The sequence below is a fragment of the Podarcis raffonei genome, chromosome 2 (genome assembly GCF_027172205.1).
Source record: "Podarcis raffonei isolate rPodRaf1 chromosome 2, rPodRaf1.pri, whole genome shotgun sequence".
Classification (NCBI taxonomy): domain Eukaryota; kingdom Metazoa; phylum Chordata; class Lepidosauria; order Squamata; family Lacertidae; genus Podarcis; species Podarcis raffonei.
In genome coordinates this window covers 61,056,205-61,081,845 of record NC_070603.1, presented here as the reverse complement: position 1 = coordinate 61,081,845, position 25,641 = coordinate 61,056,205, and the positions used below count along the sequence as shown (strand labels likewise).

At 42.3% G+C, this 25,641-nt stretch overlaps 1 protein-coding gene across 8 annotated transcripts in view; it reads left to right on the top strand.

Moving 5' to 3' along the window:
- The window catches only part of KLHL3 (kelch like family member 3), a 41,932-nt gene that overhangs the window by 1,925 nt on the left and 14,366 nt on the right, over window positions 1-25,641 (top strand). For 2 of the 8 annotated variants that reach the window (XM_053376879.1, XM_053376880.1), the window contains exons 2-6: window positions 1,744-1,800; window positions 3,324-3,534; window positions 13,990-14,103; window positions 17,845-17,951; window positions 21,651-21,772. In XM_053376879.1, the coding sequence (XP_053232854.1) occupies window positions 1,752-1,800; window positions 3,324-3,534; window positions 13,990-14,103; window positions 17,845-17,951; window positions 21,651-21,772 (603 nt within the window). In that variant the 5' untranslated portion in view covers window positions 1,744-1,751. Of the gene's footprint in view, window positions 1-1,743; window positions 1,801-3,104; window positions 3,535-11,701; window positions 11,725-13,165; window positions 13,287-13,989; window positions 14,104-17,844; window positions 17,952-21,650; window positions 21,773-23,887; window positions 24,787-25,641 lie in introns of those variants that run through there. The other 6 variants (XM_053376883.1, XM_053376877.1, XM_053376878.1 and 3 more) reach the window with 6 other exon arrangements.

The window sequence follows — 25,641 nt, the reverse complement described above, 5'->3', positions numbered from 1 at the left end:
CCAGAGTCCTTGCTCAACAGCCGTCATCCACACCTCATATTTTGAGGAGTTTAATAGTTTGCAAAATGTGGTTTCTTTTCTACCCTGCTTAATTGTACAGTGGTACCTCTGGCTGTTTTTGTCCATGGAGTTTTCTTGGCAGGGATACTGGAGTGGCTTGCCTGTTCCTGCTCCAGGTGGATCACGTTTGGTCAAAACTCTCCACTATGACCTGTCTGTCTTCGGTGGCCCTGCACAGCACAGCTCATAGCTTCTCTGAATTATACAAGCCCCTTCACCATGACAAAGTAGTATTTTGGCCACCTCATGAGAAGAGAAGACTCACTGGAAAAGACCCTGATGTTGGGAAAGATGGAGGGCACAAGGAGAAGGGGACGACAGAGGACGAGATGGTTGGACAGTGTTCTCGAAGCTACTAACATGAGTTTGACCAAACTGTGGGAGGCAGTGGAAGACAGGAGTGTCTGGCGTGCTCTGGTCCATGGGGTCACGAAGAGTCGGACACGACTAAATGCCTAAACAACAACACCGCTGGTTACAAACTTAATTCGTTCGGAGGTCCATTCGTAACCTGAAACCGTTCTTAACCCGAGGTACCACTTTAGCTAATGGGGCCTCCTGCTGCTGCTGCGCCGCCACCGCGTGATTTCTGTTCTCATCCTGAGGTAAAGTTCTTAACGCGAGGTACTACTTCCGGGTTAGCGGAGTCTGTATCCTGAGGTGTTTGTAACCCAAGGTACCACTGTACAGTCGATGTCTCCCTGCTGCCCTTCTCCCCACCTTGGAGAACTTATGTGTATTTAATTGTGTGCTATCACTATTTCTGTTTAACAAAATGTTTTGCTTGTTGAATTCTTGTCCATAAGGGGGGAAAACCCATTGGAAAGAAAGTTCTCCTTAGGAGTTTTTTTTAAATTAAACATGGTAGATGATAAGGAAGTTCCACTCGTCCTCTCAAACAGCTTTCCAAATTACTTGCCAGCTTAAAACGTTGACCCTAAAAATATTAACTAGAAATTTCAATGGGGGCATCAAAATAAGTACATTTAGAATTATAGCAGCGCTAATAGGGAAGGGCAGAGCATGGCAATTCTAGCAAAAACAACTTCCACTCATTCAGCTTTGAAGGGAGTTTGGAAGTAGACAAAAGATACTTTTAACACCTTGCTGAAATGCTTTGTCCAATACGTATTTGGGCATGACCTGTTTTGTCATGCGCAAGTTCTATAAATGCATGCTAAGATTGCAGTCCGCTTGCCCTTGGTTTCTAACAGGTGTGGTGGAGAGACCAAGATACAAGCAGCATGTAATATCAATAATAAATGCTTAAATAAACATTATTTCTGCACACTGTAGCACATTATAGCTGGAATGCAACATGGACAAAAATTAAATTGCTGAATGGTTTCAGACGGACAGCAATAAAGTGGACAAACTGCAGGAAAAGCACCCCTAGGGGAAAAAAGCCTGTTGTAGGCAAGAGAAAGAACTCAAGTTATATGTAAGTCTGCAGGGAGGCAATACATTTGTATTCTGTTGACAAAAGATGTACCTTGACCGCTAATGGAAATTAACCATTTTTCATACGGTAAACAGGCTGAGAAACTGCAACCTGGTTAAGATCACTTAGTTAATAAGGGTTATAACCAAGGATTCAGAAGCTCACTCTTACCCGCTACTACTCTATGTTAGTCTTGGCAAATCAACAGTGTTCCTCTGACATGTTCCATTTTCTCTTTGTAGGAGTGGAAATGTATAGGACAGATGAAAGAACAGGCTGTTTGGTCCTTCAGCAGACAGGTATTTGTTCAAATATTTCAGAAAGCTGCTTACATTTGCGTGTTTATGTGTGACAGTATATAAAATCTACTGCAAAGACAGAGCTGTGTAGTTGTTTAGTTAATATATAATGGGTTATGAAATTTTAGATTTTGATTGAATAGTTCTTTTTGAAGTCACGGGGCTTATTGCACCGATCATGGCTGGTCTGCACTGGCTGCCAATTAGTTTCTGGGCCCAATTCAAAGTGATGGTTTTGACCTATAAAGCCTCAAACGGCTCAGGACCGCAATACTTCAAGGACCGCCTCACCCCACATAAATCAATCCAGACCCTGTGATAATCATGTGAGGTCCTTCTTTGTGTGCCTCCCCCACTAGCGGTCTGGAGGGTGGCAAAACAAGAGCAGGCCTTTTCTGGGGTGGCTCCCCATTTGTGGAATGCTCTCCCCAGGGAGTCTTGCCTGGCTCCTTCATTACAACTTTAGGCACCAGGTGAAAATGTTCCTCTTCAACCAGGCGGTGTGGTGGTTATTCTTTTTGTTTGATTACATATTTTGTGTTGTCATGTTGTATTTTTATGTTTTGAACCACCCTGTGATCTTCCGATGAAGGGCAGTATACAAATTCAATAATTATGATGATTAGATTTATAAATAAATAAACAGAAACAGAACTATTCAATAAGATAGAAAATAGGCAAACTAGTGAAGGGTTTTTAGTGAATGGGAATCTGCAGGCTTGATCCCTGCTGCATTGATTACAAGAAAAGTTATAACTCAGCAAGTGTGTTTGAGCTTTGTATGGCATTTAAGGGTGAGTCAAATCCCACTGGGAACTTGGTCGCCTGCATGCTCCAAGTTCAGTGGGGACTGCTTTTTAGTTTAGGAATACAGCCTAGATTTCCCAGGATGTTTTTCTGTGGCTGCAAGAGGAGAGCCTAGCCAGTGGTTCAGATGAGGAAAGGGTGGGCAGTTGCCTTGCATTCTAATACTTGCATCAGTTTGCCCTCGCCCACTCTGAAATACTTTTAATTCTAGGGTTGGTGTCATTGGATGTTAGTATTTCCTCTTTTCACCGGCCTTTTACCTATGTGATAAGTAGGTGGCTCCCTGTGCTGGGGGACTTTAGAACAGGACGGGATCAAAATCCAGATAGGTAAGTGATGCAATGCACTTGCATCCTGCAGAAAAAAAAGAGAGAAAAGGGAACCAAAAAAAGTGTCAGTTTTGGGAGCAGGGTGAATTACATCAGGGGGAAAGCACGTGATTTCTCTTACATTTGCCTAGTGTGTGTATGTATGTGTTTAAAATAAAAAAGGCACTGTGCAAATGCAGCATCTGGGGCGGTGCAAATGCACCTATGCCCACAGCTGCTGTTGCCAGGAGACTAGTAGAGTAGCAAGCTTGGAGCGGGAGGAGGCGAGGCAGAAGGGAGTGGGCTGCCGAGACTGGAGCAAGAGCAGCAGCAGCAGCGGGGAGCTCTGGGTAGGGAGTGTTCTGTTTGCTGCTGCAACGCTAAGCTCTGCTGCTGCTGTTGCTTTAGGAGCGAGAGGAAGCAGCTCCGCGGAGGGAAGGAGGGGAGCCGACTGCAGCCATGCTGAATCACAGGCGCTGACTGATTCGGCCGGCTCGCTGCGCCCCGATCAAGGAGGACAACGTTGGGAGACGCAGCGGCGGCGTTGCCCGAGACCAGGAGACGAGGGTGCATGCAGAGTTCAAGCTCCACTCCGGCTGCGCACAATGGACGACGAGAGGTTTGTGCGGGTCGGAGGGGAGGGAATTAAGTGTGTGTCTGTCCGCGACTGGAAGAGTGCAGGCGCCTTTGTGTTTGCGTAGGCAAGGGGTGGCAGGTTATGCCGAGCTTTCCGGTGGGCCGATCGATCCCCATGGGAGGACAGCCCTGCCGGATCCATTTAGCATCACTCCCAAAGTTAGCTGCTGCAATAACCTTCCGCGTGGCGCGGTTCATTTGCGTGCGTTTGTTTGTCGTGGCCCAAAGGATCGCCAGTCCTCCTGCTCGCAGGCAGGCTGTCTTGTTATTTGTATTTTGGAGCTGTGTGGTGTTTGCACAGTGCGAGCTCTCTCCCTCCCCTCCCCTCCCCACCTCGGACTCATTCATCGCGGAATCCTTCATCACTTTTCCAGATTCTCTCTCCCTTCCCTACTTCCTGCCTCCGATGGCCCTGGTTTGAAATTCTCTCTCTGTCTTCCTCCCTCCGTCCCTGCCTCCCTCCTTCCGCTTCTTTTCGGCGTGTTTTTCAGACTTGAAAATCGCTTTGCAAGCGGCTGACCTGGGGCGCCCTGTGGTTGTGCAGTTTTAAGAGTCTTTGCTGCTTGAAGGAGGCAATCGTCGTTTTGAGAGCAACCATTCCTCCTCCATCGGGCCAGGCTTTTAACCTAATAGTTTTGAGTTTAATAACCAAATAAAAAAGGTGGCAATCCTCATAGAAATACATATCTGCTTGATAGAACTATATATCTGCTTCGTTTGCACAATAGAATACAACTATGTGATTAAGTGAGAAGTCTGCCTTGTGAACAGCAGGCAGTAGCCCGGCCACACGTTAAGAATGCAGGAGCAGTGATTAAATTCAGGTCTGCTGGCTCCAGCTTGAACTCGGCTTTCCCTTTTAATTTATCCCCCCCCCCTTTTTTCAGCTGTTCTGGAATTCACTTTCTAATCCGCAGATACATGCCCGCTTCGTTCCTTGGCACAGCAATTACATAGGTGAAAGGCTAACTTGTTTGGATTTAATAAAACTAAAAAAAAAAAAAAAAGTACAGGAAGTGTGCTTGTGGGAGCCCAAACAGTTGCTATGGAAACATTAGAATTTTTAGTAAAGTAACACAGGGTTGATTCACACAATCTGGTCTCCTGTTGTGGCATGTTAGTAACTATTGCTTGCTGCAGGTTTTTTTTTTGGTCACAGTTGCTGATTTGACTTATTTTGGGGTATGAGGTTGTGGGGGGGGGCTTTTGGCATGTGCAGACAGATAATGGCTTTGTGTGATCCACCTGTGGCTCCCGGATATGCAGGACGTCATGTGATCGGACCATCACTGTGGTTGATCAACACAGTGATTGATCTTGTGATCTGATTCTGGTCACATGATAGACTTCCTCTCCATAAAGAAATGTAAATGACAGTTAATTATATAAGGAAAGACATGCAAAGTGAGCCAGCGTTTACAGTTTGGTAGTAACTGCCAAAACGATACCGAGCACGCTTTCCTCGCTTTTGGTTGCTTATTTCAGATCTTTTAAATCTTAACCAGTCTGGCAGTATTTTAGACACTTAAACCAACATGAGTGTAGAACATTTACAGATCCATTGTGGAGATAATGCCTATGTCTCCTTCTAAAGCAGAGACAAAACCAGTACCACCAGTGACCTGTAACATAGCACACAAAAAGGCAAACAATAATAGGTACAGTACACATAATAGAAGGGCCTTGTCTTGTATTGTTCATTTACAATATCCGTGATACTTAACTAAGATTATAAAACATAATACTTGGAACACGGTGAGAGGGTGTAGCAGTGTTTTCCACTTTACAAAATAGAAATGTGTTTTTCCTGCATTGTGACGGGATTTGAACTGCGTGAAACAATTATGGAAAGAATACTTAGTTTTGCTTTCTTGGAAAAACAGGATGTGCAGAGCACTTCCTCTGCACATTGTGAACTGGATGCCTTCAGAAAAGGGAAAAAAGTTGAGGCTCTGCTGCATATGGAAGCAGTAGAAACATGAGATGCAGTTCCTTCCCATAGTATAGTATGATTTAACTTTTTGCTGCTATCGGTTTGTGATGGAATGCTGCTTCAGATACTTCTTTCTAAAGGTTGAGATCCAATGCCTCCTTGAAATCAGTGGAACATCCCACTTTCATATGCCCAGAGCTGTGTCAGAGCTTGTTCCTTATGGTGTATTTTCACTGAGTTGCACTATATGTCCAAATAACTGCACCCACATGTGTTACTATGGTCATGTAGACATTTTCCATTCACTGTTGTCCTTCAGCCTCATGGAGTGTCTGTGTGCGTTATTTGGAAGACCTGTGTGAATAAGTTCAGTCATGTGGTTTCAGTACAGTCATACCTTGGAAGTCAAACGGAATTTTTTCTGTAAGTTCGTTTGATTTCCAAAACGTTGGGAAACCCAAGCGCAGCTTCTGATTGGCTGCAGGAAGCTCCTGCAGCCAATCAGAAACCCTGTCGGACGTTCGGGTTAAAGAATGTTTGCAAACCAGAAAAGTCACTTCTGGGTTTTTGGCGTTCGGGAGCCAAAATGTCCAAGTACCAAGGCATTCGGGATACAAGGTACGACTGTATTCACCTATATTTCTTTACTGTAACCTGCCCCCCCCCAAAGTATAATGTTTTGTTACTGAGTGGTATCTAAATATTCTAAATAAATCCCATGTCAGTGTGGGAATGTATCATGAGGAAGCACTTTGCTCTGTTTGATACCCAGTGTTTGGGGAGGAATAAGTGAACGTTGTCAGGCTTACAAGATGGTCTCTCTCTCTTTCCTTCAGAACTCATTTTCCTGGCATGTGCTAAAGATTGTGGTGAGATCCATCCAGGGCCTATTGTAAAACCGTATCAGCAAAATGGTTTATTCTACCCACAGTCTACTGGTCTCTTATCCTTGGTGTCAACACACATTTATGGTATATCTGTACATCTCTCCAATAATTGCAGAGAGAGGGAGAGAAGGGGGCTTTTGACTGTGGACTTACTGTACACTATCAGTAGCTCAGCCTCATTCCCTGTCCACTGGTTATCTTGATGTACACACTTGCTCCTAGATTCTTTGAGAGCTTTGACTTCCCACTGGAGTTGCTATGAGTTTGGAATCTGAGGACTTTGCCCATTTGTTCATGATGAGAGAAATTTGTGAGAAGGAAGCAGCTTCGTTATATACTGTATATGGGGTTTCAGAATGAGAGATGACCACATTTAATAGACTAAGTTGCAGGCAGCTGTCACAGTAGAGCCAGGAGCTGTTTCATGGGGCCATAGCTGGGGTAGCTGTGGATATATTATTAAAGATAGTTGTTCAGCAGTCTTCATAGAAATATGTATCTGCTTGGTTCACATAAGAAGTTAGAATACAGCTATTCTTATAAAAATACGATCCTGAGCACCAAGTTCTGTGCAACCTTGGACAGCTCAGGTGATGGTTGGGCAGCACTAACAAAACCTCCAGCCTGTTCTTAGAACATAGAGAACAAACATTTGAACAAACAGTTATTGGGGATGAGGTTCCACTTAACTTAGGGGCACTGACTTGAAGAAAAATATACATCAGGGTATTGGGGGGGGGGTGGACTGCATGTCAGACTTTCTTTCTGGCTTCAGCTTGTGAGAAATGAATGGTATTAGAGCCAGGAAAGGGAGTGGGATGACTGGAAGGGATGCATTCATCTCCTTTCTTGTAGTAACCGGGATGCAAAAAAGTATTGGAAAGCCCAGAGCTCCAGTCATTGCTACTTTGCTGAAATTATTGGAGCTGAGTTCAGTTGCCTGGATGTAGGAGTGACAGTGGTGGTGACGATGACTGATGACACTAGAAATGCTAATTATAACCAATGTATGTAATACTGCTAAAACATCGAATCCCTCTTGAGTAATCAGAGTGTTGCACACCCACTGTCTTGTAAACTTTAAATTCCCCTGTAAGGTAGGAAAGTAGTATTATCCCCAAATTGCTGGTTGTGGGGATGGGGAGAGAGAGAGAGAAAGAGAGAGAGGGTCTTCCCTAAGGTCACCTGGTGAGCTCAAGGCAAGGGGTTTTCTATTTCAAGCCCTAAGAAGGTTGCAAACTGAATTTTGACAGTGGAATAATTAGAGGAAGGAGGAGTGAGGATAGCAGGGGTGAACCTCCTTAATCACTTTTAACTTCTATCTTTAGATCAGTCTGAAACCCTATTGGGAAGCCTTCTCCAGATGTTTTGGACTACAACTTCCATCATCTCTGACAGCGGGAGTTGTCATCCACAACAACTTAATAGCATCAGGCTGTGGAAATGCTGCTGTAGGGACTCTCATATTGCTTGCTGAACACCACCACTAATGATAGACACCCTGCAAGGAACTATTTACAGTACTTGGGCCAAGTAATGATTTATTTCTGAGCACGTAGATGTGCATTGCAGTTCATATTTTTGATGGGAGCAGTTGCCAGAACAGGTTGTCTTGCATCCATAGTTAATGCATTCATGGAAGCAATTCCGAGACTGTGGAAGACTAATCCCATGTGGTTTCTACAACTCCGTGTTGCTCTTGACTCCAGGCCCATGCTGACAGATGGGAGTACCTTCACTAGTGACTTCCTCCCTACGGGGATAGCCTGGTAGATGGCATGTGTGCTATGTGTGCTGTCTCAAGGCATCTGTTATCCATGGAAAGTGTTGGGTTCCTCTACATGTCTTTTCCTTCTCACTGACATGCGTTCACTGTTATGATTGTGCATTGTTGCAAAGTACCAGTTGACTTTGCCAAAAAGCTGCTCAAGCTGCCTCTGCTTTTCGATGCTGAAAGTGTCTTTGAAATTTTGGAAAGCTGATCACATACCCCAAGCAATGAGATTCCCTTTCTGGCCAATATGCAGTCAGAACTAGTGAATGCATAAAAAGTGCTGCATAAAATGCATAAAAGTGTTGCCTTAGTCTTATCAAATCTTATGGCAGCATTGCATCTAAATAGTGCTAAACAAAAAGCTGTTTAGATTTAATTTTTGCTTGAAAAGAAGTGATTCTTTCTCTCTACACCCCATACCCTATATTCATGGCTATTTGCAAGTATTCTTCCCCCAGTGCCACCTTCTCTGTTGTTTCAGTGATCATATTTCTGTTTCAACCCTATTCTAGTGATCAAAGACAAATCCCAATTGTCTTCCCAGTAGCACAGTCCACTTGCAGTTCTTCAGTGGGAATATGCAGAAAGAATTAAATGGTGAGGACCATAGTATTAACTTGACAGTCCTGATGAAGATTGTTGAGCTGTCAACAGCAGCAGTGATCTCCTATCTGGAATGTTGTTCAAAACCAATTCTTCATAGTGCATGGAGCAATGCTACTCATGTTAAAATGTGTAGGAAAGGACTTGCTCTCCCTGTGTGCTGCCAGGTGTGTGACAAATGAGCATAAATTCATATGATTGTTGAATAACTTACTATATGTGATAGTCTGGGTATAGGAGCAAGAAATACTAATGTGATCAACGACTGAAATATTTCAGCAATAGCAGTTGTTTGGTAGTTGTAATTTTTATTTAAAACCTTGTAAGAAAAAGGTTTAAAAATGAGTATCTTGTATGTTTAACAAAACTAGCACCACAAAAATCAGCTGCGTGTGACTGGGTAATAAGGTTAGGCAGTGACAGTGGTATGTTTTCTTGATCATTCAAGCAAGTCCCTCCAATGCCTTTTTTGCGTCTGAAGGATGCTTAATAAAGCTGTGCTGTGTACCACAGAATGAGTCCCAGTCCATTAGTCTTTTGGCTGCTTTCAGTTGACACATCGGCTTTTCAGCAAAAGCAAGTGTCCAAACCAATTCATACTAGGTTTCTAATGACAATCCTCCCAGAAATATCCAGCACCTCACTGCCACCAGGACACCTTTATATTCATTGCAAATTGTTATTTGAATGCTTATAACCATCTAATAAAGGTTATGCAGCCAAAATTCATTGTGTCATATTCCCAAATAATACAGTCGTACCTCTGCTTACGTATCTCTCTGGTTACGTAAACTTCAGGATACGTGAGCGGCAAACCTGGAAGTATATCTCTGGGTTTTTGCCACATGCGCAGAAGCGGTCTCTCCGGTTGCAAAAACCTTAGGATCTGGCCGGACCTCCGGAACGGATCCCATCTGCAAACGGAGCTACCACTGTACTCAGCTCTTCTAGGGACATTATGGTTACATATGATTTTGTAAACTTTAGAAATAAGTCCCTGGAGAGACTTTGGTGCATTTACCAGCAGTAATGGGGCAAGGTCCCTGGGTGCTTTTTATTGTCTGCAGAACTAGAAGTAAATGCACCATCCAATACTTTCTGTGTTACTAGATCATCTTCAGGGTTTCTGTTCAGTGGGTAAAAGCAGTTCAACTTTCTAATGACTCATCATGTGCCTCAACACCCCCTTTGCCCCTCCACATTTATATTAGCGGTATCATCAATATCAAGTGATCAGCATGACAAACACCATTTTCATTGCTATTTATAATAGCATAATCAACACTACTGTTCATATGCCTGCACGTGCATGAAGGTAAGGTGCAGGTGGGAGTGGCAATGCAGTGGCAAGACCTGTTCCGTAGCCCTATGTACACTCATTGTCTGCACTTTTCTATGCACATATAGGTGGTATGTGTGGTGGGGAACCCTGCAGAAAGAAAGTTGCTAACACCAAAGTGAGTGTTGCTCTGTCTTAAAAGGCTTTTACATCACTGTCCTCAAACACTGACATGAAAGGGTGAATTGTCAGGCAAACAGTAGAACTGAGCTTTCACAATGTGCTGGCTGGCATGTAAATTAAGCAGGAAGAGCTGCACGTATCTGTGGGCTTTGTAGGGATTGGAGGCACAAAGACTAGAGAACATGGGGTCTGTTTGGTGAGTATACATGTTTCCTCTTGGACGGGCAGCGGGGGAGGAAGAGCCTTGTGCTGAAAGTAAGGTAGTATGCTAGGGTGCAAAAGTAGTATATTGTGGAAGAACTGCTAGCATGCCAGGAGAAATTAATTAAATAAATGTTCCTGTGAACAGAAAGTGCCAGCTTAAAGGAGGCAGCCCATTCCACCTCTGCTTGTGTCTTTCTCTGATTTTCCTACTTCCCAGTTACTCTTATCAGGTTTAATTCTGTTGTATTTCTGTATGGTCCAAGGATGAAAGCTGAAGGGTTTGCTGTTTGTGAAGTGGCAGGGCTTTAAAACAAGCAGGATTATTATACATCAGAGGCATATAAACAGAGCACAGAATGTTAATATCCAAATTGCTGATTTTAAATATGCCAGCAGTGCTGCTAGGGAGCTTGGGACATGGAAAAACATTTTGTTTGTTGGTTTTAATGGAATTCCACATGTGATTTCAAAGTGGACACACTTGCATCCATGAAAGTGCTGTGGAATAATAGGTTGGTGGTGGAGGCTGAAATATGGAGCAGGAAACTGAACGTAAGTTCTGAAGTTTTTAAAACATTGTGACTGTGGAAAGAGAGAGCAGGGTGAAGAAGCAGTTCTTAGCCAGTTGCCAACAATCTTTCAACCTTCTATCCTGCTCTATTCTAGGCATGTCAAACTCAAAAGGGTTCAGGGGGTCCAACGCTTCTCTGAGCAGATGCATTGGGACCACCCCAATAATATTGTTGCCATGACCACCCTGGTTTTGACTGGCCATTCAGCTCCAATGTGCTACCCCAACATTTGCGCCACTATTCTCCTTGTCTTCCAGTTAGCTCTCATTTCTCCAAGCACCTGAGCAGTCCTTGTTCCCACCATATAAACCAGGGTGGAAAGCTTTTATTTCTGTAGAATAGGAGTGAGGTTGCATGACTTGAGTCTAGCAAAGTTGTCCAATTAGCACAAGGACTTCCCCCACCCTGGCACCCCCCAATCTGTTCCAAGGGTTTGCCGAACCCTCTGGTGCAGGAGTGCAAATCCTGTTTTGCTGGTGGAAGTCCTTTTGCTCACAGGACAACATTTTTCCTGCAACAACCACTTCAATCCGACATCCTGAACATTCCCATCACCCATGTTTGTTTTCCCAGGAGCAAAGGGAATTGCTGCCTCTGCAATTCACATCAATTTTGCCTTGGTAGCCTATCCTATCCTGGCATATTCCAAGTACCATATTCGTTGACCGCTGTGCAGCTAATTTAAATGAAAGTGGGGAAGAAACTGGTGTTGAGGTGTGTGGTAGCAGTCACTGGAAGGTAAAGCCCTCTTTCCCCAGCTAAGGAGAAGCCCTGATGGTGTGAAGTCTGTTAACTGTCATGGGCTATACTGGAGATCCCAAGTAAGGACACAGGCCTCAGGCCTCCTTTAGAATTACTGAGGAAGACAGCTGTGCAGTTAGGAGCAATATGGATTCTTAATGCCTCAGAACATGAGGGGCTAAGAAAGGGTTTAGCCTCTGCTATAATAACTGGCCCAGTAATACATCTACTTTCCCCCCTACATAAGTAGGTAACTGTCATTCATTCCTGTACAGAAGACTAAAGTACTGTATTGTGGGAAAGAACCAGAGGCTTGTTTGAATGGGTGGATGGAGGAGAGTGCCACAGAAATTTCTCTCTCTCTCTCTCTCTCTCTCTGTGTGTATATATATACATACACACCCCCCCCCCGTATTTTTGTGTGTACAAGATGCCCCCATGTATAAGACGCCCCCTATTTTTGGGGACTCCAAATTAAGAAAACACCCCTCAGCACTACCTGTGTATAAGACGAGCCCCAATTTTAAACATAATTTTTTGGTAAAAACTAGTCTTATACGTGGAAAAATATGGTCTGTGTGTGTGAGAGAGAGAGAGAGAGAATGAAGAGGATAGGAAAGCTAGAATGAAGAGGTGGCTGAAAGGGATAGAGTGTACTAGAAAGGGATGAGGCAAGATACTGGAACATTCCTTTCACCTCAGCCCCCTTCCTGGTATTTCATGGGCCTTTTTTTTTTTTTTTTGCTAACAATATATACTGGTGGTGATAAAAACAGAGCTACAGTAAGGTTTGCAGAAATATATCTGGAACAGCAAGAAGGATTCTACAAAATGTTTTCAAAGGAATCTTGAGCTCAATTTAACCTATAAGTTGGGTGTGTAAGGCAAACTTTACTGCAGCATTCTGTTCACCAGCACTTTTTTTGAACTGTGTTGCCTTTCCTTGTGCATACACTGCTACCACACCAGAGGTCTGTGGCTTGCATGTGCAGGGGCTGATGGCCTAGTTTAAATGTGAAGCTGGTGTATGGAACACTCCATAGCTGAATTCTGTCTTGCCCAGTGTTATGTTTAAATTGGGCCTCTCTCTTTAGAAAATGGTTTGGGCCCTTTGCGGAAGTATTTGCATACAGCTGTATTGGAAGTGCTGTTAGAGAATGTGTTTTGTTTTGTCTTTTTGTTTAGAGGGGAAACTGGTTTGGCAAGATTATTTTGTTTGTTTCCATTGCCTTTAGATCTATAACCTGCCTTTTTTACATTAAGGAAATACATTAACTCTGAGTAACTTTATGCATTTTAAATTAAACAAGGGTTTGGGGTCTTTTATGTAAGGTCCAGTTCATAAGACCATGAAATTACACAGAAATTACACAGAAAGGACACATGGACTAATTTTTATGGCTGTGCATTTTGTTTTACTGCTTAAGTAAGTCCTGATTTCCATTGCGCATTGACAGTTGTTTGTGGCCCCATAATAGATGTACATCTATTGAAACATTAGGAACTGGACATGTAGTGAAAAAAACTCATTCTGTACACCTACATTCATTCCTTTTAAGGTAATATGAACTGACCTTCAGTCTTGGGCAGAAGGATTAATTGGGTTGTTTTGCATGTTAACTATAGAGGATGTATAAGTGACTCCTGCAGAGAAAATGTGCAAGTTCCCCTTTGCACAGTGCTTGGATGCATGGAAAAAGGATGTGTGACTCACACTATTCCTGCGTCTTGGTAATGTGCAGAATAGTTTATACACTTGCCTATTCTAGGTTTAATAAAAAGTATTGGGCTGTGGTCTTTTTTCCGTGTGTGTTCAGTAGATAAGAGATCAATGATAAAACCACTGTAATCTGACTGTTGTAGCTTTGAAACCCAAATGATCAATTTCCGTTTGCCTTTCTTAATGTTTTCAGAAGTCGGAAGATATGCATATGTCTTACTTGAAATGTGAAATGCCCAAGTCTAGGATCCACAAATATTTGTATCAGTTCAGAAAAAAAACTTATGCATGCCTCTCTAGCACATATTTCACATAGTTGTGTAGAAGGCATGTACAGCATAGCTGAGATCTTAAAAGGGTGCTCTAGTTACACTTCAGAACATAGTGGAGACAGCTGCCAATGCCAGATAAAACCATGAAACTGTGATACCACAGTCGGTGAGCATGCCAGTAGTTTTGCATGAATTGTTATGGTGTCATATTTCCCCTTATTTCTTGAGAATTAAAAAAAAATTCAACTTCCTTTCCCCCCTTGTCTTTAGCATCAAGAGATCCCCCCAACCACTTGAGGAAGATGAAGATAAGGACCAGCGAACAGTGACCATCAATCCTTGTCACATGGGAAAGGCATTCAAAGTCATGAATGAACTAAGGAGGTACTTCTTGTGCTCAATTTGCATTGTCATGCCCTTGCCGCTTGTTAGTTTGAACAGGAGGCATCTAAGCTACATGTTTACTTTGTAAAAAAGAGGTTCCGTTCAAGCATTGCTTTGAAGCAGGGTTGTGTCTCAAAATACAAAGTTCTGTGTCATGTTGGTCTCCCAGATCACACAGGTAGTTCTCACACAAGGATGGTGCTTTTATGCTAGTGTGGAAAGTTCTTAGGTTATTCAGATCAGTCGCTTGATGCAAAACTTCATAGGAACATGAAGAGCCTGCTGGATCAGGCCAGTGGCCTATCTATAGTTCAGCATCCTGTCCTCACAGTGGCCAACCAGATCCTTGTGGGCGAAACTGTCAAGCAGGATTTGAACACAAGAACATTCTCCTCACCTGTGGTTTCTAGCAACTGGTATTCAGAAGCATTGCTGCCTCCAGTGTTACTGATGTGACGTTATTGGTGTGAGTGTTGTGATATTGAAGTCAGCCAGAGGAGGATATCAAGCATATTATAAGTATGATATTTGAAATGGCTTGGAATTATTCTACTTTCAGTACAAATCAAGATAGCTGACAGGTTATTCAGTAGAAAGAAGCAAGCATAGTATTATATGTTTGGAGGCCTTTGCTGCTGCTTCCCTTTACACAAACATGCTATAAACCCACTTAAACATTTTCAAATGTTCCCACAATAAAAGAATCTCTCTTTAAATAAAAAGAATGCTCGGTGTGCTTTTTCATTTGGTGCAAATCACCACATAATCAAGATCTCCAGAAGATTAAAGCTATTTAAAAAGTGATAATCTAGTGTTACACATATTACAACACCTACGCCTAATTGCCGAGAAAAATGGTTAGTGCAAATTGATTTCTGTTTGACTACCAATCCTTTTGCACACCAGTTAGAAATTTCATGTTGGCTAAAAGAGCATGTTTAGGTTCCTATGTTATTCTACTGTTAAGTCTATTTTGTTTTAAATACCACAATTCCTTGTTCAGTCCATCATTGGCCCCACATTTGTCTATAAAAATTGGCTCTAGGGTAAACAATAATCATGTATGTAATTAAGATAGGGGTCTGTGTGTCTGAGTTTGTCATCTTTTCTTGAGCTTAATCTGATTACATATCTGCCTGCCATACATTATTTAGAGATGCAGTAAATAAATCCAAAATGTCTCTGTTGTGTCCAGGATAGATTAAAGAGTTATTTGTGGGTCAGATATTTATTCCTTTCTATCCGATGAGATTTAGTTTCTCATACATAAAAGTGCTTGACTTTGATTGGCTCATAACAGATTTGTGCATATCAACATGTGCAGCAAAATCTTATTGTATTGCCTATGATATGGTGGATACTATATGCAGATCCCCTAGGAAACATAAATTCAAGGCAGCCATTTTGGCTGCCTTCCTGCAGCCAATTGGAAGCTGCGCCGTGGTTTCCGGACATTTTGGAAGTTGAATAGACTTCCAGAACAGATTCCGTTTGACTTCAGTGGTATGACTGTTCTTGAATTGCAACACACTCTGACCATGACAGGAGTATAGCACTCTTCAGAGGTGGCTGCGGAATTGCTGCAGATGCTATAATGCATAAAGTCTTGCCAACCAAATTGCTGGGCAAAAATTCCTTGATAATGATCCAAATGGTGGTGTGCTTTTAAGCGTTATGGCAATGCTATCAGATGAACACATGGAACAGCAGCTCCCCGCATCATGTCTGTAATGTCAAAAGGGGCATCAGCATTATGTGAAGAGTCCTATCCCCCCCCAATTATCTTGGGGCTGATAGCTTCTACTTCTAGTCTGCTGTCACAGAACAGGAGGGGACTGGAGTAAAGTTGCTTATGTGCCTGAGCACTTGGCTGCCTAAGTTATGTGGAATATGTACTTGGAGTGATATAATATTAGCTTATTCCTTTTGTAACTTGAGTGCAGTGGGGGATAATGGGGGAGCGTATGACAGTGCTGCTCTTTGTGGAAACTAATGGCTTCTCTTGTGCATGATGCCCTTTTGAACATGTAAGACTACAGCTGCCCTTAAGCCTCTGTTGTCTCTTTCCTTGTGTGCTTATTACCGATTTATGCTTTTGGCTCCCTGCTGCTGCTGAGCTGTAGTAGAACTAAATTGTGGCATTTGCTTGAATGCCTTAAATCTGTTGTTTTTAGCAAAGGCTGATTTCCATGGCAATATTACGCACATGGCAAGTCTGGACCAGTGAGAACTTAATGATAACTGGGGACAGGCGAGTGGGGGGGGGGGCTGCACTTTACTCCATACGTATATCTGCTGGGTCAGCCAGTGGCCATTCCTGTAGGAGGTCAAGCGGCCACAAATGCATCAGGTCCCTTAGTTTATAAGATTTCAGGCAGAGTCCCTTGCATTCCTCTCCTCCCCACACTGTAAAGTATATAGTGGGTAGGTATTATGTCAGTAACAGGTGCTTCCACCTTCCCATTTAGCTTGGAGTTCCTGGACTGGCTAGTGTCAGTGATAGCAGCTGTGCTTTGAGCCTTCACTGTCACAGAGGATGGACTGAGAACAGGTGGCCCTTGTCCAGACATGGTGACCTTGGTAGTGGAAAGCCAGCAAGAGGCCTCCTTAGCTTAACCTGTGGAGTCCCCTCCTTTCCCTAGCTGTTGTGTAGTGTGCTAGACTTGTGTGCTGCAAGAACCCTAGTGGCTAGGATGCTATTTTAGGGAATCAGTGGGGGGTGTATGGGGCATGGGAGGGAGGAGAGTTTCCTTACCCCTTTCTATTGTGTTGCCTGTTCTTTACTATTCATTCTCCGTATCTGCTGCCTCTCCACCTGGGATATCCCAGTGGCAAGTCCTTTTTGTGTGTGGCATCCCCAAGCAGATAATGCACAATTTGAGCTACAGTGGCCTTTGCTGCTGCTGCCCACTAAGCCCCTTTGCAAACCCCTTGTACAGGGAACATGTACAAACTAGAAAGGCTGGGAGGAAAATAGGTTGCCAACATCTGCTTCTTGGCAGCCATCACAAATGGTCTTTTCCTCCTAGCAGGCCTATTGGTAGCAGGCATGGCAGTGTTGGGAATCATCTGGTGGGGGGGCACTGGTTCTCTACCATTAGTGTGTGGTCTAGCCTCTGTTTTGAGGACAATGCAGGAGGTTTGAGGTAAGTGTATGTTCTCTTTGGGGGTAATTTTTTTTGGAAGGGCTTGAACAGGGAGGAGACTTAATGCAAGACTGATGAGGCTACTTCTGTGTTACCAACTGCTTTGAATAAAAGACAAAGCCCCTCCAAAGATGCTTCTTCGTGCTATTCCCATTTATTTAAAAATTACTTGACATCCAAAATGGATTACTGGTCTTAAGACACCTACACATAATTACAGAGGAAAAAAACCTTTTGCATAAGCTGTAGATATAAATATATTCAGTTCAGTATTCATCAAAATGGATGAGGTGTTTTTTTTAACAGTTCTTTGTATGTTTGAACACTTGGATCTTGAATTCACCCACATATTGAAATAAGATTTGTGAGACTATAACCTTGAAATCTAGCTAAATTGTCATGTTTGTTAATTAAAAATGAACTGAATATTCCAGAGGGCTGCCTATAGAGGCTACAGCAAGCACCTCCCCATCTCCCTTAATAGTGCTGTATAGCAGAAGAGTCATTCAAGGAAACTAGACCATTTCAAGTCTGCATATAGAAAGTGCAGTTTGGAAGCACGTTCTGAAACCATGATTTTTTGGTGTCTTCACAGCAAGCAGCTTCTCTGTGATGTGGTGATTGTTGCTGAAGATGTTGAGATCGAAGCCCATCGTATTGTCCTGGCAGCCTGCAGTCCGTATTTCTGTGCAATGTTTACAGGTATCTTTGGGCCTTTGAGCAAATAACTGTTATTTGCTGATTAAAATATATTTGGAGTCAAGCTATGTGTTGGGTGCTAGTGTAGGGTGCAGATTCTAAGATGCAGATTAGTTCTATTTGGTATCCATTAGGGTTTGAGTATAGGCCTGTGACTGTTTTTAAAGATGTTCTGTATGTGGGGCGGGGGGAAGGAAACATGAGGTTTATAATTTACTATGTGAACAGCCATTTGTGTGCGTTTCCAGATAACGTATCCTGCATTAGGAGCATTCATCCCATACTTGATTGTATTGGTGAGGCATGTCAAAGATTGGAGTAAGCTCCATAATGGAGACAATTTTCATGTTAAGGCTGCCATGGGCCGGGGCTCAAGTTTGTAGGTGAGCCTGAGGCTGAGATTTGAGGGATATTTTGTGGGGATTCAGCCTGTGTGCTGCCACTGATTCCTGCAAAAACACCACCACTTTTACTTTGCCTCCCTTTCTTTGCTTTGTCTCACTCTCTGTATGTAGCAGCTTTAACATGTGAACTAGTCCTTAGACACTGCATGGGGAATAACACAGATTTCTGAATGACTGTTTTACAGAAAATGGTTTGGTAATTAATTTAATTGTGGAAGTATATAGCACCATTAATATATTTTACACCTGATAGCTTGCTTTTGAGGTAAGGTGTGGATTTTCTTCTTTCACAATAGCTATTGCAGTTGCAAACCATAGTTACTTTCCTCCTTGTTTAAGTGGTGAGTGGCAAAATAGACAGACTCATCTCATGTGACATGCAACATGTGGGGTCCATATAGGTTTTTTTTAAAAAAAAATCAGAACACTTCCATGTAAGATGCTTGTCTTGTGAGAATTGGCCCTTAGAAGTAGCAGGTGCTAGTTTAAAGTGCATTTTAATAGCTGTGCTGATACTACTTGTTCAGGTTGACTCCTGCAAAGGTGAAATGTAGGTAAGGACCTAAATTAGTGAGCAGTTGGTGGATCTGGCTCTTTAAGGACGCCTTCTGGCCCCAGAGTGAAGATGGAAGAGGTTGGGACCTAATCCTAATCATCACTGGGTCACTTTAAATTAAGGTGCACCAGTGGCAATCACTTCTGTACTAATCTTAATTCAAAACAGCAGGACAGGGGAGGTGAAAGTCATGTGGTTGCCATGCTACCATGCCATTATCCCTTTCTGCTTCTTGATTAACAATAAACTAAGTTAAAAGATGCTTATGTGGTTGCCAAGCAGTGACACATGTGATTGCCCCTATTTCATCCCTTTTAATACTCACTATGGAAGCCAGTATGAACTTATAACACAGCCTCTTCACAGTCCTTCTTGGCCTAAGATGGCAGGAACAGAGGAAAGATTCTAGTAACGCATGTACTTTGTAGCCAGAATGTTCCATCCCTGGGATCTCTAGTTAAATTAAACAGGTGGAGGAAAAGGCCTTCTTCCTTGCCTGAGACCCTGAAGAGCCACTGCTAGTCAGAGAAGACTGCAGTGGGCCAGATGGGCAAATTTTCAGACCATGTATGAGACAGCTTTATTTTGGTTCATTTATTTATGAATTCATAATCTATACTTCCATAACAAAAATAGCAAAAGGGAATACTGCATATAAAAACAAAATCAACAGAAATATCAATGAAAAGGCATAAATAAATTCTAATTAGTTAAAATAAAAGAAATTAATGTTGTAGAGGCCTGTCTAAACGAAAGACATCTATAGGCAAGGAGGAATGGTTCCTGCTGAATCTCTACTGGTAGGCAGTTCTACAGGGCAGGGCCTGCCACCCTAACAGTTCCTTTCTAATTGCCATACTTCTTCCACCAGTGAATGAGATCGAGGAAAACTGTGACCCCCTCAGTTCAGTGTTTGGCCCACAGGCCAGTTCAGTGCTGATTTAGTTGCTGACCTTCAGCTGCATAAAATGACAGAAAAGAGGAGAAATTATACAACAATTTAATAAAACCTAGTCTCAAGCTTTCAAGCACAACTGATCTAAAGTTAGAGGTACTCAGCTATTGTACGAATACATCAAATACACAAATAGCTCAAAAGAGCCTTGCCTGACATCAGCGCTCTCTCTTTCTATAGCACTTATAAAGAAGAGCCAGCAAAAATAAATGCTGTATGAGCTCAAACGCCCACCCTCAAGCTGCTCCCTCCATGGATGGGGTGGCAGCTTGTGCAAATGATAAGAGATTGCAAATTTTTCCTCTTAGTAAGAGGACCAATTGCAGCTCCTCTGTTACAGCCCCAAACAGCTACCTACATCTAGGACTGTATATATTTCACAACTAAGCAATCACACTGTATACATTGAGTTGGCTAGCATATTACACCGATCCTGGCTGGACTACACTGGCTGCAAGTTAGTTTCTGGGCCCAATTCAAAGTCATAGTTTTGACCTATAAAGCCTCAAATGGCTCACGACCGCCATACTTCAAGGACCGCCAAACCCCACATAAATCAATCCAGACCCTGTGATAATCATGTGAGGTCTTTCTATGTGTGCCTCCTCCACGAGAGATATGGGTATTTCAATCTTTCAAAAAAATAAATAACACTTGGTATTTTGCAACATGAAAAAGCAGGGGATGGTATTTCTTAAAACAGACATGGCAAACCTTTGGACCTCCAGAGCTTGTTGGACTTCAACTCCCATCATACCCAGGCAGCATGGCCAGTGGTGAGTGATGGAAATTGTAGTGCAACAACATCTGGAGGGCCACAGGTTCCCCATCACTACCTCAGAAGATGAGTCCAGCCATAGAACACTGCAGGTTGGAGGAGTGCCTTCCCTCCTTAAATGTCAGTTGCCCTGGATCACTAGTGCAGGTGGCCATCCGGCCATGTCGGCAAATGTAGGGAATCCTTACCACTTGGTTAAGACAGGAGTAGAACTGTGAAGCTTGACAATATCATGCTAGTAGAACTTGTAATAGAAAGCTATTAATTGAATTTGCAACTTCCATCATAATAACTTCTATTGTTTCGCACACATGACAAAGAGAAAAGCCATTCAAAAGTACATACATTTGGTACAACTTGCAGTGGACACCAGATATTCTGGCCTGTCCCTTATACAGACCTCCCATTTGAAGGCTATGTCACGGAATACAGACATGGACGTACTTTCCAATGGAACGTACTGCTGCAAAATAAATGCATGGAATCTTAAGATACATGCAAGTTACCAATTCCTTTCTTTTGTAGACAGGTTTTCTTCAAAGGAAGAGCAATCCTATTGAGTGAGTATAACGATAGTAGCCTGTTGGCTTCTGTTCCTTTTAAGAATGTAGAAAAGGGAACAAAGAATATTTCTGTCTTTCTTCATGGAAGAGTATCAAGCAGGGCCAGCTGCTTTAAAACATTGTTAAAAAAAGAAAAGAATATTGGCGTTTCAATTGTATGAACTGTAGCTATCTATTCTCAAAGCTGTGCAGCAGAGATGCCTTAACTTGCCAAACAGATTTTTAAAAGTAATTTTGAAAATGGGAATCGTAAACTTGGTAGTATTTCTTAGACATCTAGAAATGGGATCACTGTTTAGAATGTGCTAAAATTATTTTTGTTTTTGTTAAGAAGGATAGGTAGAAATTTCTTCACGTGCTCAGTTGAACCTAAGGGGGTGGGGTGGGGGAAATAGAAACATAAACCACATTTTTTGGGGGAAATTATTTTTAAAATTGAATTTCAGGAGATATGACTGAAAGCAAAGCAAAGAAGATTGAGATCAAAGATGTTGATGGACTAACCTTAAGTAAGCTGATTGATTACATCTATACCGCTGAGATAGAGGTCACAGAAGAAAATGTTCAGGTGAGGAGAGCTTAAAGGTGCCATTTTAGTGGTGGCTCCCTTCCTAGGGAGATCGATAAATTGAATTTAAAAAAATTATTTTCCAAGGCTTACCGTGAGTGATTTTCTGCCTTTTCTTGTACATAGTTTTTATGATGAACTTGCTTTAGTGTTTTACATAAGTTGCCTTCATAATTTTTCATTTTTAAAGGTGAGATTAAAATGACTCCAATAATAAAAGATTACCTAGAAATTGAAGTTAGAGATCTTTCAGGATGTGCCTGGAAATCAGGTCATATCACCTTCATAACAACCATTATGTTCAGCAATAGAATTCTGCTATGTTTCTTTATAAAATTAAATTATGTTCTACACGTCTTCCCTAAAGAGGGCATCTTCTGGGTAGTCACATTGTAACTGAATGGCAAATTTGATGTTTAAGGTAGCTTTCTACACACATTTAGGAGTAAGTCTATAATATGTGGGAAATACTGTGATTACACTGGTAATAATTTTTTCTTCATTCTCCAGCTGTCTCTGCTTAGATTTAGTATTCTAGGGGCAAAAATATTGTGCATTTAAAAGATTTTGTACAGCATTGGTGTAAAACCAGGAATCAGTAATGTTACAATACTGCAATTGTAGAGTGAGAGAGAATTTAAGAGCTTATATTCATGGTTTGGGATGTGGGTGGTGCTGTGGTCTAAACCACTGAGCCTAGGGCTTGCCGATCGGAAGGTCGCGGTCCAATCCCTGCGACAGGGTGAGCTCCCATTGTTCGGTCCCAGCTCCTGCCCACCTAGCAGTTCGAAAGCACGTCAAGTGCAAGTAGATAAATAGGTACTGCTCCGGCGGTAGACGGCATTTCCGTGCGCTGCTCTGGTTTGCCAAAAGTGGCTTGGTCATGCTGGCCACATGACCTGGAAGCTGTCTGCAGACAAACGCCAGCTCCCTCAGCCTATAGAGCGAGATGAGTGCCACAACCCCAGAGTCGTCCGTGATTGGACCTAATGGTCAGGGGTACCTTTATCAGAAGATTTTACATTGGGGTAGCCAACTTGGTGCCCTACAGATGCTGTGGTCTACAATTCGCAGCAGCCAGCTTAGCCAGTAGTCGGGGTGGTAGGAGTTGTAGTCTGAAGCATCTGAGAAGCACCATGTTGGCTGCCCTATTTTCACTTAACCCTCAGAGCCCTTTGAGTTTTTGGAACATATTAACCAAAGCTTAGTAAGAGAGCATGTGCTTTGCATGCAGAAGATTCCAGATGTAATCCATGGCATCTCAGGGAGAGCTGGGAGAGACCCCTGTGTGAAACCTTGGAGATCCATCCACTGCTGGTCAGTGTAGACATTACTGAGCTACATGGACCAATGGTCTGACTTGGCGTAAGGCAGTTTCTCATGTTCCTTGGTGGGTTATAAGAAGATCATGACAATCACTTAGGTACAAGTTAAGCACCCTGGGCCAAAGCACTGTAACTTATATCAATGCCAGTCTTCTGTGTTTTGATAATTTGGATTTGGCCCTTGAAAAGTGATATGGCTGAATGCTTTACTGATATAATTGTTGAAGATCCTGAACTCTGTTTTAATGGACAGGCCTGCTGCTGAAAGATCATGTGGATTCACAAGTAATGTGCTTAGATATTTGCACCATTGGATAATGCTGCTGCCTGTCTTTGAGTATTTTTAGTGGAAACATTGCAGGCCAGTGCCACTTTGTCCCAGGGGGTCCCTGCTCTGCTATTTAATACAAGTATTCCCAACCCAGTTTAATTTCTGTCACGGCTGAATAATTGTATCAAGTGCTGTAGAGCAGCAGTCATTTGGCTCCAGACATTTATGTAACAATTTAGAATGTTTGAAGAATTTCACATTCAGTATATAAGCAATCTGTGGAATTTTAAAAGTTAATTATTATTGTTCTTGTATGGGGTGGGGTGTGTGTGTGTGGAATGGCAAAGCTGAGGGGCAATGGTCTTGTTCAGACATCACAACCCAACGATGTTGGCACCATTCCTTGTGCGCTTGCACATTCCTTCTCTTTGTTTGGTTCTCAGTAACTAGTTTGCCATTTTATCAGAATATAAGGCAAACTATGGTTATCGTTGTATGCCATAGTTTTAATACAAACCAGAATCCCAGTCTGATATGTAGTTTCCAGTTCTTGTTTGGATGCAAACTGTGGTTTGTAGTTAAGCATAGTTATCTGATTTGTATGCCATGGAACATTATAGTTGTTATATGCTTGTTTGAAAGCCCTTTAAATCATAGGGTCGCTTCCGGCTCTATAATTCTATCTGTTCCAACCCCCTGCAATGCAGGCCGCATAGTGTTTAAAGGTCTCAAAGTGGCCTGCAATATAAAAACAATAACACTGTATGATAAAAACAGGTGTTCAGTAATAACAGGGTCCAGTGTTATGGATCAGGGAAGACCTGGTTTGAGACATAGTTCTCACAAACTGGGAAGTGAGGAAGGGAATTGGAATGCACAAGAAGGGGGTAAGTATGAGCCTGAACTACTGCCCTGGTAGGCAATCTAGGCCATCTTTGTAGCAAGAAACGGGGCTATGTGGTTCACAGATAATTAGCATAGATGTGAATTTGCCCTTTACTTGGAACTGTTGTTCTAAAACTACACTGAAACTTGAAACTTTTATCACATTAGTGGAATTCCAATACACTGAAGCAGTTCTAGGAAATTGCTGGAAAAAAGAAACAGTTTTTATTAGTTTCCTCTTGCTAATTTAAGTTAATCTGTGCTAGGAATCAAAAGCGTTTGGGAGCCAGAGCCTATAGCTTAATTAATTTCTGTGTTTTATTGTTGCCTGTTGGGGGTTAGCATTCTCTGAGAAAGTTACTGATTTGTAATATTCCTGTGTGATCCAGCTGGGTTGGATTTTTCTTGCTGGAATAGTACAGTGAATGCACCCCAGGGCACGTTGCAGTTTTACTACTGTTCTTTTGGGATGAAGTGAGTTGAGGCAGTGGATGAACACAGTTTTCTTCTTGCCAACACAGTGTAATGGCAAGGTAAGTCTTTAACGATATTTGTCATGCTTTTCTAGATCATTCCTTGGAGACCTGCTTATGAGTTTGCTTGATTCCAACAGAGTAAATGCATATTTAGCAGTGAGGGAAAGAGTGACATTAATACTGTTTAGATTTTAAAAGGGCCTTGCCTTTTAAAAAACGGCTTTTTCAATGCTAAAGCTGGTGAGGAGTCTTCCTGGCAGATAAACAAATGTAAGTGCCCCAGGCCATCTTCTCAATCTGCCTTCATTCAGTACTGTAGATATCATTGACATCACCAGAATGTCACATACAGATAGGATTCTTTCAGCAGTATGAGCCCTTTGGATATACTAACAGTTTGCTGCCTGTAATGGAAAATGATTCACGGTGAAGTTGGACAGCAGGTGCTGATGTACCAGTGCCGTTCATAAAGAAGTGTGTTTTTTTTGTGGAGATGTAAAGTTTCTATGATGACTGGCTTCTTTGACCTTGAGGACCACATTCTTTGTATTCAAGAGGGATGCAACTACTGTACATGTTAAGTTATTGCTCATTACAGTGACTGTATATAATTTCTCCTGAGGGTAGAGGCTGTATCAGCTTTGTAATGTATGTTCATGGCTTGTAAAACATGCAGGGCAATAACATGTAGCCCTTTCTACACCATAAGGAAGCCGTGCACACTTACAATGTGGTATAAAAACAACAAATGGGGAACGTGGCCTGAACATAGTGGTAAAACAAAATGCTGTGAAGAATGAGGTAATGAGCAATGATTTATTCAGTGGAGGATAATTTCAAAATGCAGGAGTAAAAATAGCACAGTGTATTCTTCTAGCTTCTTTTTTAAGAACACCACCTACTCTATATACT